Below are 13412 nucleotides of genomic sequence, written 5' to 3' on the forward strand. Positions count from 1 at the left end.
TAAAAATAACTTCAATAACCCGACACTGGTCTCCATCATGTCTACAAGAAACACACACGCACACACAGCATGCGTTATAACAGATTCATACTGAAAAGAGGAAGTCACGGTTTAATATAAATAAGCTTCAATATAATGAACCTCTGAGCTTCTGAGGTGCGAGTTAGTCACTAGTGAGAACCGGAGACGGTGCTCCTTTTCTGTTGGATATGCATAGATCAACAAGAGATACAAGGTACAAACATTAAGGTTACACACAGTCACAGCACCAGTGCTATTACAGGTTTAACTCAACAACTTACAACTAATCAGGTGGATTTAATATTTTAAAAAGTAATTTTACTAACAACCACTGGTTAAAAGCTGTGGTTTAAATTTATGTATTTGTCATTCTCTGCTCACAAAGAAGAGTTTAAAAGCCAAACCTTTACTCAGGAGCAAAAATCTGTCTTTAAAATTAAAAGAAATAACAATGTGACATTTATCAAATTGACTGATATGAATATTTCTATCTTGCCCAGCCCTGAGTTGCCAGCCCTCATGTTTAGTTACATTACAATACATTTGTCCAAGCTTCATTACTGTAAGGACTTGTCATCACACTAAAGCAACAAAACTTGCACCACAATGTAAGAAATTAAATAAATAACTATTAAGGGAAACAAAAGTTCTGAGCAAAGTCTGAAGTTGTGACTGATTTGTAGTAAGTTGTTGAAAACTTGCTAGGACACTGGTTTAGTCCTTCAACGTCTCAGCAGTTGACACCTTCACACAACATGTGCCTGTATGAACACACACAAAGACAAACGGTGCTAACTAATCTAACTCTGTAGTGCATAGAAAGTCTACAAAGAAGGTCATGGGAAGAGATGGTGCACCCAGGTGCTAAGAGATAACTGATAAGTTTTCACTTTACAAGCTTGTACATACTGATCTACTGTTGGCATCTGGATAACAGTCCAGTGATGTCCTACTTGGCAAATTCAAATCTTTTTACACTAATCAACATAGTCCAGTTACCTTACTGCGAATGTAGATTATCATGCACCAACACTGTCTGCAATTTTTCTACCACGAAAACAGTGAAAGTTCAGTTACTCAGTATGTCTCAAGTCAAGTTTCATCAAACACCCTCATTGGCTTCAAACTTGCAGACCTGTGAGCTTAGATGCACCTTCTCAAACAAACGTACCAATAGCAGGAGAGTGCAAGTACACGTTTTTTTCAAAAGTTATTACAATCAAAACAGTTCTTCATTTCAGGAGTAAACGCCCGTCCCTGCTTCTCTTTGGAACTCCCTCTGTGTGTATATTTGCAGATACTTAAATGTATTTTAGTGCATTCCCTGAAGAGGTTTTTGAAATGAGGTGTTCGTTTAAAAAAAAACAGTCAGTCATTTTTCCATGCTAAAGTGTAAAAGGTGTGTCCGGGGCCAAGGCATCACTTATTGGGATTGTCAGGGTTCAGCCATGAACCGTCCTCCTCCACGTCCCGCTGGACGACCAGGAGCATCTCTGCCACATCCTGAGAAAGCTGTTCGCTGAGAAATGAGCTGGAACAAGGACGACAGGAGGGAGACGGTTAACAGAGCATGGACACAGGCTCTTAGATTACCAGAGAGCAGCATTCAAACTCAAACAGTGAGGTAAGCCTCATGTGACCACTCATATGGGATGACTCACTCACTGAGACAGAGTCAGGGTTCAAGCAGCAAACGCAGAGTTTTAATCTAATTCAGAGCAGAGGCACGCACACACACTGATGTAGATACACAGTCTTACCATAGCTCTGCTTCTCCACCGATACACAGGGGACTCTTCAGTTTGGAGTCGAGGTTGTAGTATTGCCCGTTAACTTGCCGAACCGCGAGCCAGTGCCGCCGTCGGAGCGGGAGGGAAACGATCCCAAGCGATACTCGCGATGGAACGTTAAGAATAAAGCCCTGGACCTTCGACACGCAAAGGCTCTGTACCGTCCTGCATTCAAAAACAGAGAGAGTGAATTAAACAAAACTTCCACTTTTAGATATGACCTCAACCTGGAGCACATATGCAATGCAATATGCCCTTGGGTTGCACTTAATGATTTTCCAGTATAATAGTGAATATAGAATTAAAGTGTTAGCGTATATATGGAAATAAGTATCTCTTCATCTAGCTGTGAATCCAAAAAGACTGTTCTTTGATTAAGTCACAAAGGTCAACAAACAAATCAACAATCAAATAAACTACCTCCTGAAAACCTCTATATTGTTCTTTCTTCTGAGTTGGACCGTCCCATGTTACAGCAGTAGCAGGCCTGTCGCTCCTGAAAAGAAAGGTTTTCTAATCACAGGGCTCAGTGTCTCCCTCACCTGCGTTTGTCCCACCACACTGCAGCCAGGTCCCTGCTCTGTAGCGCTGCCATGATGACGTTGACGTCATAGTTCCCTGTGCCCAACACTGACCGATGAGGGTTCACCACACACTGTGGAGCCAGCCTGCGAAGAGAGAGCAACAGACCAAACACTTTAAACTCAAAACCCACAGAGTGTTTTAGTGTCCATCGGTGGGAAGGAGTCTTCCTGCAAGGGCTGCTGGGAATCATGACCACACTCTGTCTGCTCTCTCCTGTGAGAATATCTTTGAGTTCTGTCAACTGTCATCCATTGTAATTTCAATTTCATGAAACTCTTTTTCAGGACATCCTGTATTCAAAAAATACTTTGTTTTAAACAAAGGTTCTTTGAGTTCCTGGAGTCACAAGCTTTCCCACAGGATAATATTTTCCATGAAGGCACATTGGGTTGCATGCTGTTTAAATGTGCTTTACAAATAATCTCGCCTTGTCTTTAACCGAGGTCATGAGACCCAGATCATGACTCACCTCGTCCCATAGTCAAATCATTTAGTAAATAACCTCCCTAACAATGGCCACACTTTTGGCTTGTATGCTGTGCTCTTCACTTTTCCCTGAAGGTTAACGTTTCATTTAAAACATTTTTATCTTTTTTCAAACCGATTATCAAACCATAGGTAACATAATCAAATCCATTTTTTTATAAACTCAGGTCTTCCTTAAATGATCAAATGCAGAATCATGTGGTTTTACAAACAGTAACTGTGAAGATTCAATCAGTTGCTGCATAACAGGTAAAACAATCATGTTTCCATGGGGAACAGTTTGTAAATAAATCATTATTATTATTATGTCTTTATTAAATAACTTTAATGAAGGATATAAACTATTATTTGTCTGTTTATTAAGAACAACTCACTAAAGCATTTTGCTCCAAAAGTCCTGAAACAATTCCTCCCTCAGTGAGGTCTTTGTTGAAACTATATAAAAGAGGAGTCGATTCAAATCTACGATCATTCTGGAGGTGACCGTTTCTGGTGCCGTTGAAACTACATTGTGTTATGGTTGGTTTCATATTTGGCCAGCTCCCATTGATTTAATTTGGGAGGACGAAACAATAGAAACACGCGCAATCAGCTGCATTTAATTCGAAATGCAGGAGATAACAACTTTGTGCAGCAAGCCAGGTTTTCCACTAACTAGCAAACAAATGTCTCAGCAAACTACGGTTATTTCATGTGATCTGACTCGTGCTTTAGACGTCTGGTGTGTTGGTCCCACACACCGACACGTCGTGCAGCTGCTTCCCTACCGTTTGCAGATGTCATCGGCTGTCTCCTTGGTGAACACCCGCTCCTGGAGCACGTTGTTCAGTGCGTGGATGGCGCACAGCTCCAGTCTTTGCTTCTCATGAAACACGTCTCCTTCGCTCATGCTAACGCTAAACACAGTCACACAGACAAGGGAAAAAGCAGCGTTAGCAAAGTACACACCGGGTGACAGTTGGTTAGCTAACGCTGCAGCTAACCACTCAGCTAACCCACAACTCTTCAGCTAGCGGCTAAAGGAGGCTAACGTGTGGACGCCCCCTGGTTCTACTTCATATCTGGCAGCTGACAGTTCGCAGGAAGCCACTGTTTTTAGTCACAGCGGCTACGTGAGGCCACTGACCAGCTGATGAAGCGGTTTCTCGTTAGAAAGAAGCTGGAGACTGACAGCTACATCCAGAACAACCGGAAGCAGAGCCGTTGTTGTTTTTGTGTGGTGTTGTGCGGCAGCCACGCCCATTTACGGTACACACAGAGCAGGACGGGAGACACGCTTCACTTCAACCTTTAACCTTTAAAATCAATAATATATACAAATCAATAGTAGAAGTAAATCTTGAAGGTAAGTTTCCTCTTTGTTGAATCTTTGTAGGATCTGCGAACTTAACGCTCTCAACCCACCAGGCTCTGTCCCCGCTAATAACTACAGGCGTTATGTTAGTGCGACATCTAGTGTTCAGTCTCATTGCTGGTGGTGAAGATGATCTATCTATCTATCTATCTATCTATCTATCTATCTATCTATCTATCTATCTATCTATCTATCTATCTATCTATCTATCTATCTATCTATCTATCTATCTATCTATCTATCTATCTATCTATCTATCAGTGTTCAAAGTTCAGTTCATACAAGTAAACATGAATAGTTAACATTCATAGTTCACCTTTTATTTCTGAACTAGTTCATAATTCAGTTCATTTCATAGTTTTAAGGTGGAAAGTGAGAATGAAAGACTTAACTTTATAGAGAAAACCTTATCCATCACTACCCCTTGCTTTTACTGTCGGAATCTTATCAGACAGTGTGTAAAAATCCCTCAGATAATAATAAGGTGCATCGGATCTCGGATGTAGTTGCTGAGTCTGCGTCTCTGCTTTCTCTTGCCATCTGTTTATGAGACCAAAGCTGTGGTGTTGCAGGTATGGCCTGCCCCTTTAAGGAAATATTTGTAGTGTGTGACATAGTGCACCTGGGTATTGTGGGAAAAGAAGCTAAAAGTGTGTGTATAAGTGACGGACCATAGATATATATCTATGTGATGGACCACCTAAAGGTAACGCAAGTGTTTCTCCTGCTGTTTATCCGAGAAATGAAGTGGCCGCATTCCAAGTAAAGAAACATCTCCTCCTCCTTATTCACGGAGCTGTCTGGATGGCTGGTTACCGGCCAGACAGCGAGCCAAGACAACCAGTGACAGGGGCGGCTCCTGGTACAGGCGACATAGGAGACTGATTTATCATAACGTAACACATGCAATGTAAAACATTACATTAACGTCACACCATCATCCTCTAACCCCGGGGACGCACCAGAGGTAGAAGCGTTGCGAAAAGCGGTCCGCTTCCTTTCCTCGCCCATGTTAAATACTTGGGTTGCTCGCACCGGCAGCGTAGTGCCGGGAAGAGCCGGGAAGCGCCGCGACCACACAGACAGGCACATTATCTCCTGTGGGGGTTGGCGGCTAAAAGCTTGAGTAGGTCAGTCACCTGTTAAGACCAGCATCATTTACCCCTGAACCAGCGCGGAGAAATGATGATGATAATGAAAAATTAAATATGAAAAAATTAAATATAAAATTAAATATAAAAAAATTTGATTAAAAAAAAATATATATGCTCGCGCACATCCTGCGCAGAAGCCCATTGCGCACTTCCTGCGCAGAAGCCTACTGCACATCCTGCGCAGAAGCCCATTGTGGTGGGAATGACTGGGATTCGAACCGGGTCGTTCCCTCTACCAACTAGGCCACACAGCCTGATGATTATCGCAAGGAATTAAGCACACTAAGAAGATGGACAAACTATCGTGTGTGTGCCTGTGTCATTTTATGCTGCTTTTGATAAACACTTAAGAGAAAATATTTTCTGCTTTACTACATATATTTGACAGCCTTACTCAAAATGGACTTTTATATTTTTGGCTTTTAGATACTGGATGATTTAACATACTTAAAAAACCTATTGTTACAGAATAACCCAGTATTTTATAACCTTGTCTTTGGACGCCTTACAAGAATCACAGACTGCTGTAATTTCCTGAGGCTGCCCCCTGCTGGCTGCTGGGTTCCTCTGCTGCTCTAACTTGGTTTGTGCAGCTTGTGATTAACTAAAGTTGTCCATGAAAGAAAATCTTTAATATCCTTCAAGGGCAATTTGATGTACAATCAGTGCATGACAAAAATAAACCAATATATACAATGTATATAAAAACCCTATACCCTATACTAAGAAGCAGGGGAAATTAGCTTTTAATAAATGAATTGATAAGTCAACCAACAGAAAATTACCCATCAACTTTTCGAAACATTTCATTCAACTTGTGTTTCTAATAATTATTAATGTTGGTGACATTTCCTTGATAAATGGGTGGAGGTTTTATTACCTCTGCTGAGGAGGTTATGTTTTCATCTCTGATTTGTCAGTCAGCAGGTTTATGTAATAAACTACTGGACTAATAACCACAAAACTTGGTAGAAGGAAGCTGCATGGATCAGAGATGAACCTATATGGCTCTGTTGCGCTCTATTGAGTGCCAGTCTAGTGAATGAGTCTGGAATCTTCTCTCAAAAAACATCCCCCCCCCCATAGGTTTTGTAGTGTGAAGCTAGTGAGGTGTTTTATAAAGATGTGATCGAAAATGTCAGACCAAGTGAATCCACTTTATTTCAGCATGAACAGAAAAAAAAGAAGGGAGTTTCGTTTCACTTCACAACAGTTCCTCATAGCAACATGATGCATACAAAGAGAAGTATAACAACCTACTCATTTTGGCAGCATAGTAGGGACATTTGCTGATGTCATCCCCCGTGGCTCCGTGGACAGGCAAGCCAGCATCTAAAACATCCTCCTGGATGGCTCCCTGTGTGAACAGTCAGGCGGCGGCTCGCACAGAATTTGCGCTTCCGCCTCAGGTGTGTCCCTGACGTACACGCTGCGGTGATAGACTGCGGTTAGAGTCAAAGATTAATCAAAAAAATATCAAATTATCAGGTGCACAATTCAGAAAGCACCCCAAAGTAGAGGAGGAGAAGAAAGAACAATATAGAGGTAAGAATCAACCCGATTGTGGACATCATTAATGTTTATTTGTGTCGACATTACATGATATCAGTACAGGACTCTTTTGATATTTTTATTATATATATTTGTACTGTTTTTTATAGCTTACAAATTTGTCTGCCTGTGTGTGCATCTGTTTACAGTCCAAAAGTTATTGGGTAGGAGTGTCGGAGTTACGAACAAGAAGTGTGTCGCGTTCGCTGGACTTTAATAAAGTTACACATAAAGAGAGAAGTTTCCTGTCGTCTATACGCGAGGATGCTACAATATGAATATCTATCTATCTATCTATCTATCTATCTATCTATCTATCTATCTATCTATCTATCTATCTATCTATCTATCTATCTATCTATCTATCTATCTATCTATCTATCTATCTATCTATCTATCGAGGTAGACAAGAGAATACAAATTATATTTAAAAAGTATGTACATTATATCCACCTTTAAGTGTAGTGGTTGGTATAGAAATGGTATTAAGTAAAGTGCAGTGACACAGGATGATAGTACAAGCAAGTAGAAAAAGCATGTGTACATAAATGTAAATGACATATTGTGCTTTGTGCAAATGACACAAATGTGCCTAAAGTAACTTTCTGTTGAAACTAGTACATATAGTAAAATGATTTACTAATTTACATACTCTGACTAAAGCAACACAAACGTAGTACTTTCAACTTTACTTTCAATTGTGCTGCTAGGGGCGGGGTCTGGAGCTGAGTTTTTCAAACAGACCAATACCTGACCAGAATCCGCCTTGTTCTCGACACCGTGTGGCGGACGGAGCCTTCGACCGTGACGCACGGACTACACTGCATCCTGATTGGCCCACGCTCTGCACCGTCCGCCTTCAGGAAGAAGCCCATTGGTCGTCGCTGGTAGGTTAAACCGAGGATCGTATTTTTGTTCCTGTGTCAACGGGAAAAAAGAAAAGAGCAGCAGCCAGTGAGACTAAGTTGACATCAAATATATTATTTTATTTTCAAGCTTTAAAGGAAAAGACGCCTCGGACCTCTCACCAGCCAGGAGACCCCCGACTCTACAGAAGTCATTTTTAAAGATGGTAAGACACCTAGCCGAGCTCAATGCTAACGGCTAACCAGAGTAGCCGCTAGCTTGATCCGCTGTTTAGCCGTCGCCATCCGTCGAGCTTTTAATTTGGGGTTCTGTCTATTCACTGGAGTCTGTGGCCGTTATTGAACTTCATTATCTGCTTTTGACGAATTTAACCAGTCAATTGAATTCAATAAAGACGATGTCACCTATTTAGAACCCACAGTGTAGCTTTAACTCTATCTGGTCGGGGCAAGGCTAGCATTGCTAATGCTAAGGTAAAGTTCCCTCTGGACGGCTGTTACATCTTCACCAATGCTCCGGTAAAACAGTGGATTATTGGGGACGTAGAGATGTCAGATAATCACGTGAATCATGTTATGTTAAAACCTAAGTGACAATACACATGTGGTGTCACAACCTCAAAGCTAGAACTTTGCAGCCCACATTAAAGCGATCCAGGTCTATTCTCTTGTTACACGGAGATAAGAGTGATCGTTCATCCTTGTTTCATCATTTAAGAGAGCGTACACTCTAAGGTTATCGTGGACATTATCACAAGGATTCACACTGCTTTGTGTTAGTCTCAACATAATTTATCTCAATAATTCAAGCTAGTACCTGTTTTCAATCTTATCTCAAGTTGGATGTGGCATTATTGCAGGTGCCAAAGAAGTTGCCTATCTGAAGGGAACTAAACCAACATTTTAGCCGCATATAACTTCCATTTGTATAAGTGAAACGTTTATTATTACAACATCCCTGGCTCATAGTTTTTTGCGTTTGTTGAAGCCCTATGTTTGTATATGTTCTTAACCTGATACGTGTTTGTTTCTCTCCAGAACTCCAATGTGGAGAATTTGCCACCTCATATTCTCCGCTTGGTTTACAAAGAGGTTTCAGCCTTAGCTGCGGACCCCCCCGAGGGTATAAAGATCTATCCGAGCGATGAAGATATAACTGAACTGCACACAGCCATAGAAGGACCAGGTGAGGACTACACAGTGATGGGTTTTCTGTGTTGGGTAGTGCTTATGACTCTATATATAAAAAAAAACATTGTGGAGGACATTGGGAATTGGCTACTCCTGAACTTTCCATTACTGCTACTGTTTTCTTGTCCTCGTCAGCCAATGCATGTTAACGCTCCTCTGCTTTAAGATATAGGTTGGCCATAACATCCTATTGCATAAGCCAGTGAAAATGATCATGTGGAAATTAAAGTCGAAATGCGTGCAGCAGTGAATGACTCCTAAAAATACAGGTTTTTAAATTCCAGTTATATTGGCTGTTGCCCAGTAATGTTTAGAGTTTTTCTTAAATGCCAGGGAATTTTTTTATGTGTCACTGGCCAGACATTAAAATGGTTCTATCCGACTTTTATTTTACACTCTAAAGTCACTGTCACTTTCTATGACCATGCATATTTAATTATAGCCTTCTTATAAACAGATGAAGGACTTTTGTCATCTGATGCCCGGACCTTCAAGTATCAGAAACCAGTAGAATAAACTTCTGACAACCTGTTTCTGCCTAAACGCATCAGAGAAACACATATGTTTTTTTATGTGCTACTGCTCTACACACTACTGTGTGTTCTTATTTAAATTACATTTTACTCATGACAATTTATAAAGTATTAAATATCAAGAAAAATGAGAAGGAGCATGTACAGCCTCAACAGGACAAACCTCCAATGATAGACATGTGATTCAAAGTCTGCTGTCGGAACATGGAGTAAGTAATCATTCTGTTAATCTGGAACAATAGTCAAAGGCCAGAGTAACATGAGCAATTGTCACCTCCAAGCCTAAAGATGTCTCACACAGTATCCCAATATATCTCCCTCCCCATGTGCCAGCCAAAAGTTCATCCATGAAAGCCTAAAATTGCTTTCACCCTGTTACATGTAGGTGTTTGCATCCTATTGGAAACTTGAGCATAAAGTATGCATTCCTAAATCATGTTGTGAGCTTACGTCTTGCCACTGGTGTAATACGCAAAAGAAATGAATTGGATGCCTGTGTGTCTGGGGGATCTGAATTAGATGTGAAAGTCCATGAGTGCAGATTCTACAATGAGCTGCTAGTTGGCCCTTTATCTATTACCTCACCTTGGGTATTGCTCAGAGAACAGAGTATGTGTGGAATTAGACAGGCACTGTTCTCCTAATGGTGCTGTACTGATGTAATGTGTCAGGATGTTAAAAAAATCCTCAACAACAGCTGCTCGGGACAAACGACACAAAACAACACTTTGGTCTTAACACAAGTAAGTGTTCATTTGCATGTAGAGCGGAGAAGTGAGATGTGGTCACAGGAGATGCCTCCAGGAAGCATTTTAATACGAAGTGTGAACACGCATACTTAACGCTGGCCACTTGTGATGGTATCTCTCAGGGCAGATGTTAATAGCAGGTGTGTACGGGGCCTATGAGCTCATTGTTTCAGACCTTGTTATTGTTAAGCAGGCCTTGAAGAGCCTGAAAATTGTCCACATTTTATTAACTCCTCATATTGCTTTCCTCTGTCCCAGGACAATACCCTTATAAGCTATTGCAGGTAATGTATTCATTATTTTCAAGTGGCAGTGGAGTACATTTAATAAGGTCACATTTTTATTAGAGTGTACGTTTTCATCGGAACTGAAATGGATTATAATAAAGTCGAGAAGTTTCAACTAAATGATCCACGACTGACTTGGATTTAACGATTGCAGCTTTCTGGCCTTCATTCTTTTTATGGAGCACGTTTGGCACAGTCTTGACATATTGTTCATTTGATGAATTCTTTATGCTTTGACAGAGGGAACTCCATTTGCTGGTGGCATTTTCCGAATGCGTCTGGTCCTTGGGAAGGACTTCCCTGCGGTTCCACCTAAGGGGTATTTCCTGACCAAGATTTTTCATCCCAATGTCGGTCACAAGGGAGAGATCTGTGTCAACGTGTTGAAAAGGGACTGGAAGGCAGAACTTGGCCTCAGACACGTCTTACTTGTAAGATGAACAACCACTCTTCATTGTTCTGAGGATCAACATTGTTTCCTCCAATTTTCTATTTCTTATCTTCTCTTTTTGTTTCCCACAGACGATCAAGTGTCTTCTCATCCATCCAAACCCTGAATCGGCTCTGAACGAAGAGGCCGGGCGTTTGCTGTTTGAGGACTATGCAGAATACGAGTCCCGTGCTCGTCTGCTTACAGAAATCCACGCCATGAGTGGGCCTGGCGGGACATCTGGAGCTCCTCCGGACCCCAATGATGGCCCACAGCCAAAGAAGCACGCAGGTGACCCCACAAAGAGAGCGGGACCCAGTGCCGCAGCTGTGCCAGCAACGCTGGGTAATGGCGCTAACGGAGCCAGTACCACCACCAGCAATAACAGTAGTAGTAGTAATAATGTAGCAGGGAAAAAGAAAGCAGATAAAAAGCGTGCATTGAGGCGACTTTAATACCTCAGCGAGATTGTCAGTGTGTGTATGTGTGAGTGTGCGTGCGTTTGCGAGAGTGTGTAAATATAAATATGAAGTGTGCTAATGATGTTTTGATTCTCCTTTTTTCTGACTCTTTCTACCACCAGTCCAATCTTTCCCCTTTGTACTCATACCTTACACCTGGTTTATCCAAGACTTTGTCCTGTTGGCATTATATTGAAGACATTATGAAAAATACTTGTTCCTATAGACTTTTCAGGATATCATGCCATCATTTGTTTGTTTTCCTAGGCTGTTCTATGAGTGAATAATACAGGTAATTTTTTTCACTTTGTAAAACATGGCCATTGATGAAACCAAGCTAACGTTGCCTCAGACTTGATAGAATCTCTTTTTTAAAGGTGTTTCCTGATAAACGCTGCTGTGATGGTACTGTGTACTGCTCAGCCAGGCCCACTGTTGAGTCTAAGCCACGATGCTACTTACAGTTTAAATCAGGTTTTCAAACTGAATTCAAAAGGAAGGGATGGTAGATGTTTTAACAATAATGTAAGAAGTCAGAATTGGGAGAGACATAATTGTTAATATCACACAAAATTTTCATGTTTTTAAATGAATTTTTCATAACAACTGAACGAAGTAAATCTATGGAGTCTCAACGCCCTTTCATTTTATTTTATTTCTCTGTTTCACTGTCCAATATTTTCAAACGCTGTTTATAATTGACATCCATATTCAGCTGTCTTGTGGTTGTGTGTGAAGACATAGATCAGTGGCTGTACGGGAACAGGGTAGGTTGACAAACGACTCTTATTAAATAAAAATAATTGTCTACTCTCTGTATTAACACAGTGATGTGACTTGAGCCACCCCTGCTTCCCCTACCAGGCAATATGTGCTCTTACATACCCAGCTCTCCTACCAGCCATATGGGTACTAGAGAATACATCAGTAGCAGAACTTCCACGTTTGATAGAAACTGTCTCCCCACCCGTTGCACCGGCAGGGTTTCTCGGGCAGGTTTTCTCTCTGATCTAAATGCATGCGGGGCCTACATTTCCCAAGGAAACACACTGAAGCGCTGTCTCATAGTGGATGGAGAATGTGCCTCTGAAACTCCTGTTAATGTGCAGACTGTCGGCGGGATATTTTGTGTCCATTTTAAATTATTTAAATAAATAAAACATTGAAATATGAGAAGTGAAATAAAAATGACTCGTTTACTCATTTATTTTTGCTTTGATTATGTTGACAATGTGCGATGATGAGGTGAGTGTTTTGGTATAAAGCCTGAGATCAGATGGGGTGAAGCGTTTAGTGCTCGGTGACGTACAATTGCACTTCATTTTGTTTATAGTGGTCTCCTGTTCTGCAGTGATGGAATAACCATTATGAGCAAACCAGTAATTGCATCCACCCCAGCAAACCAGTGAGTGAAAGTGCACCCGGCGGAGCGTCATCGGAGCTTCTAATGAAGGGCTCCGCTGACCTCTGTTGCAGACTGGCTGCTGCCCACCCACCTGTGTAGAAATAGCAGCTTGCCATGCAGGTAATTATCAGGCCTGTCTCAGACTCCTGGGGTTCCACAGAACCCTTTATACCTATTCTCTTTGGAAACAATTGCCTCCTTTCACTGCCATTGAATTCCCCTATTAATGCAAAGACAAATTTTCCCTCCCGCTGTTTATTAATTAATCTTTGGTCCAATGTCACCATCAGATATATTGGGTAAGTATGTCAACACAAGGAAATTTGGTTTCAGCTGTTAGTGACTCAAGCAGGCGATGTACAAGCAACATACAGCAATAATGAGCACCGCCAATAGGAATGAAATGGTGGTGTATATCCAGAGGGTGCAACAATTCTGAAGATACGAGAGCAGCTGTGGATTAACAGATGATTCAGGTCAGCTCTGGACGAGGAGAGGAACTGCTCCTGTGTCTTGTTAGAGTGTAAAGTGCTGTGTAGTGCCAACCAG

At 41.3% G+C, this 13412-nt stretch overlaps 2 protein-coding genes across 3 annotated transcripts; one reads left to right on the top strand and one right to left on the bottom strand.

Moving 5' to 3' along the window:
* Positions 1 to 91: 91 nt before the first annotated feature.
* On the bottom strand, positions 92 to 4232 carry josd2 (Josephin domain containing 2). Of its 2 annotated transcripts, XM_062399266.1 has the most exons (5): positions 4009 to 4232; positions 3650 to 3778; positions 2354 to 2479; positions 1782 to 1976; positions 92 to 1552 (listed from the first exon to the last, which is right to left on the bottom strand). In XM_062399266.1, the coding sequence occupies exons 2-5, from the start codon at positions 3769 to 3771 to the stop codon at positions 1441 to 1443; spliced, it is 555 nt and encodes a 184-aa protein (XP_062255250.1). In that variant the 5' UTR covers positions 3772 to 3778; positions 4009 to 4232; the 3' UTR covers positions 92 to 1440. The 2 variants fall into 2 exon arrangements, with proteins under 2 accessions (XP_062255250.1, XP_062255249.1); XM_062399265.1 differs by having other exon boundaries at positions 3650 to 4232.
* Positions 4233 to 7737: 3505 nt separating this feature from the next.
* On the top strand, positions 7738 to 12640 carry ube2s (ubiquitin-conjugating enzyme E2S). The gene is made up of 5 exons (XM_062399800.1): positions 7738 to 7828; positions 7938 to 8013; positions 8846 to 8993; positions 10808 to 10998; positions 11090 to 12640. Exons 2-5 carry the CDS (start codon positions 8011 to 8013, stop codon positions 11450 to 11452), a joined length of 705 nt encoding a protein of 234 aa, XP_062255784.1. The 5' UTR covers positions 7738 to 7828; positions 7938 to 8010; the 3' UTR covers positions 11453 to 12640.
* The last annotated feature ends 772 nt before the right edge of the window (positions 12641 to 13412 follow it).

The sequence above is a fragment of the Platichthys flesus genome, chromosome 11 (assembly GCF_949316205.1).
Source record: "Platichthys flesus chromosome 11, fPlaFle2.1, whole genome shotgun sequence".
NCBI lineage: Eukaryota > Metazoa > Chordata > Actinopteri > Pleuronectiformes > Pleuronectidae > Platichthys > Platichthys flesus.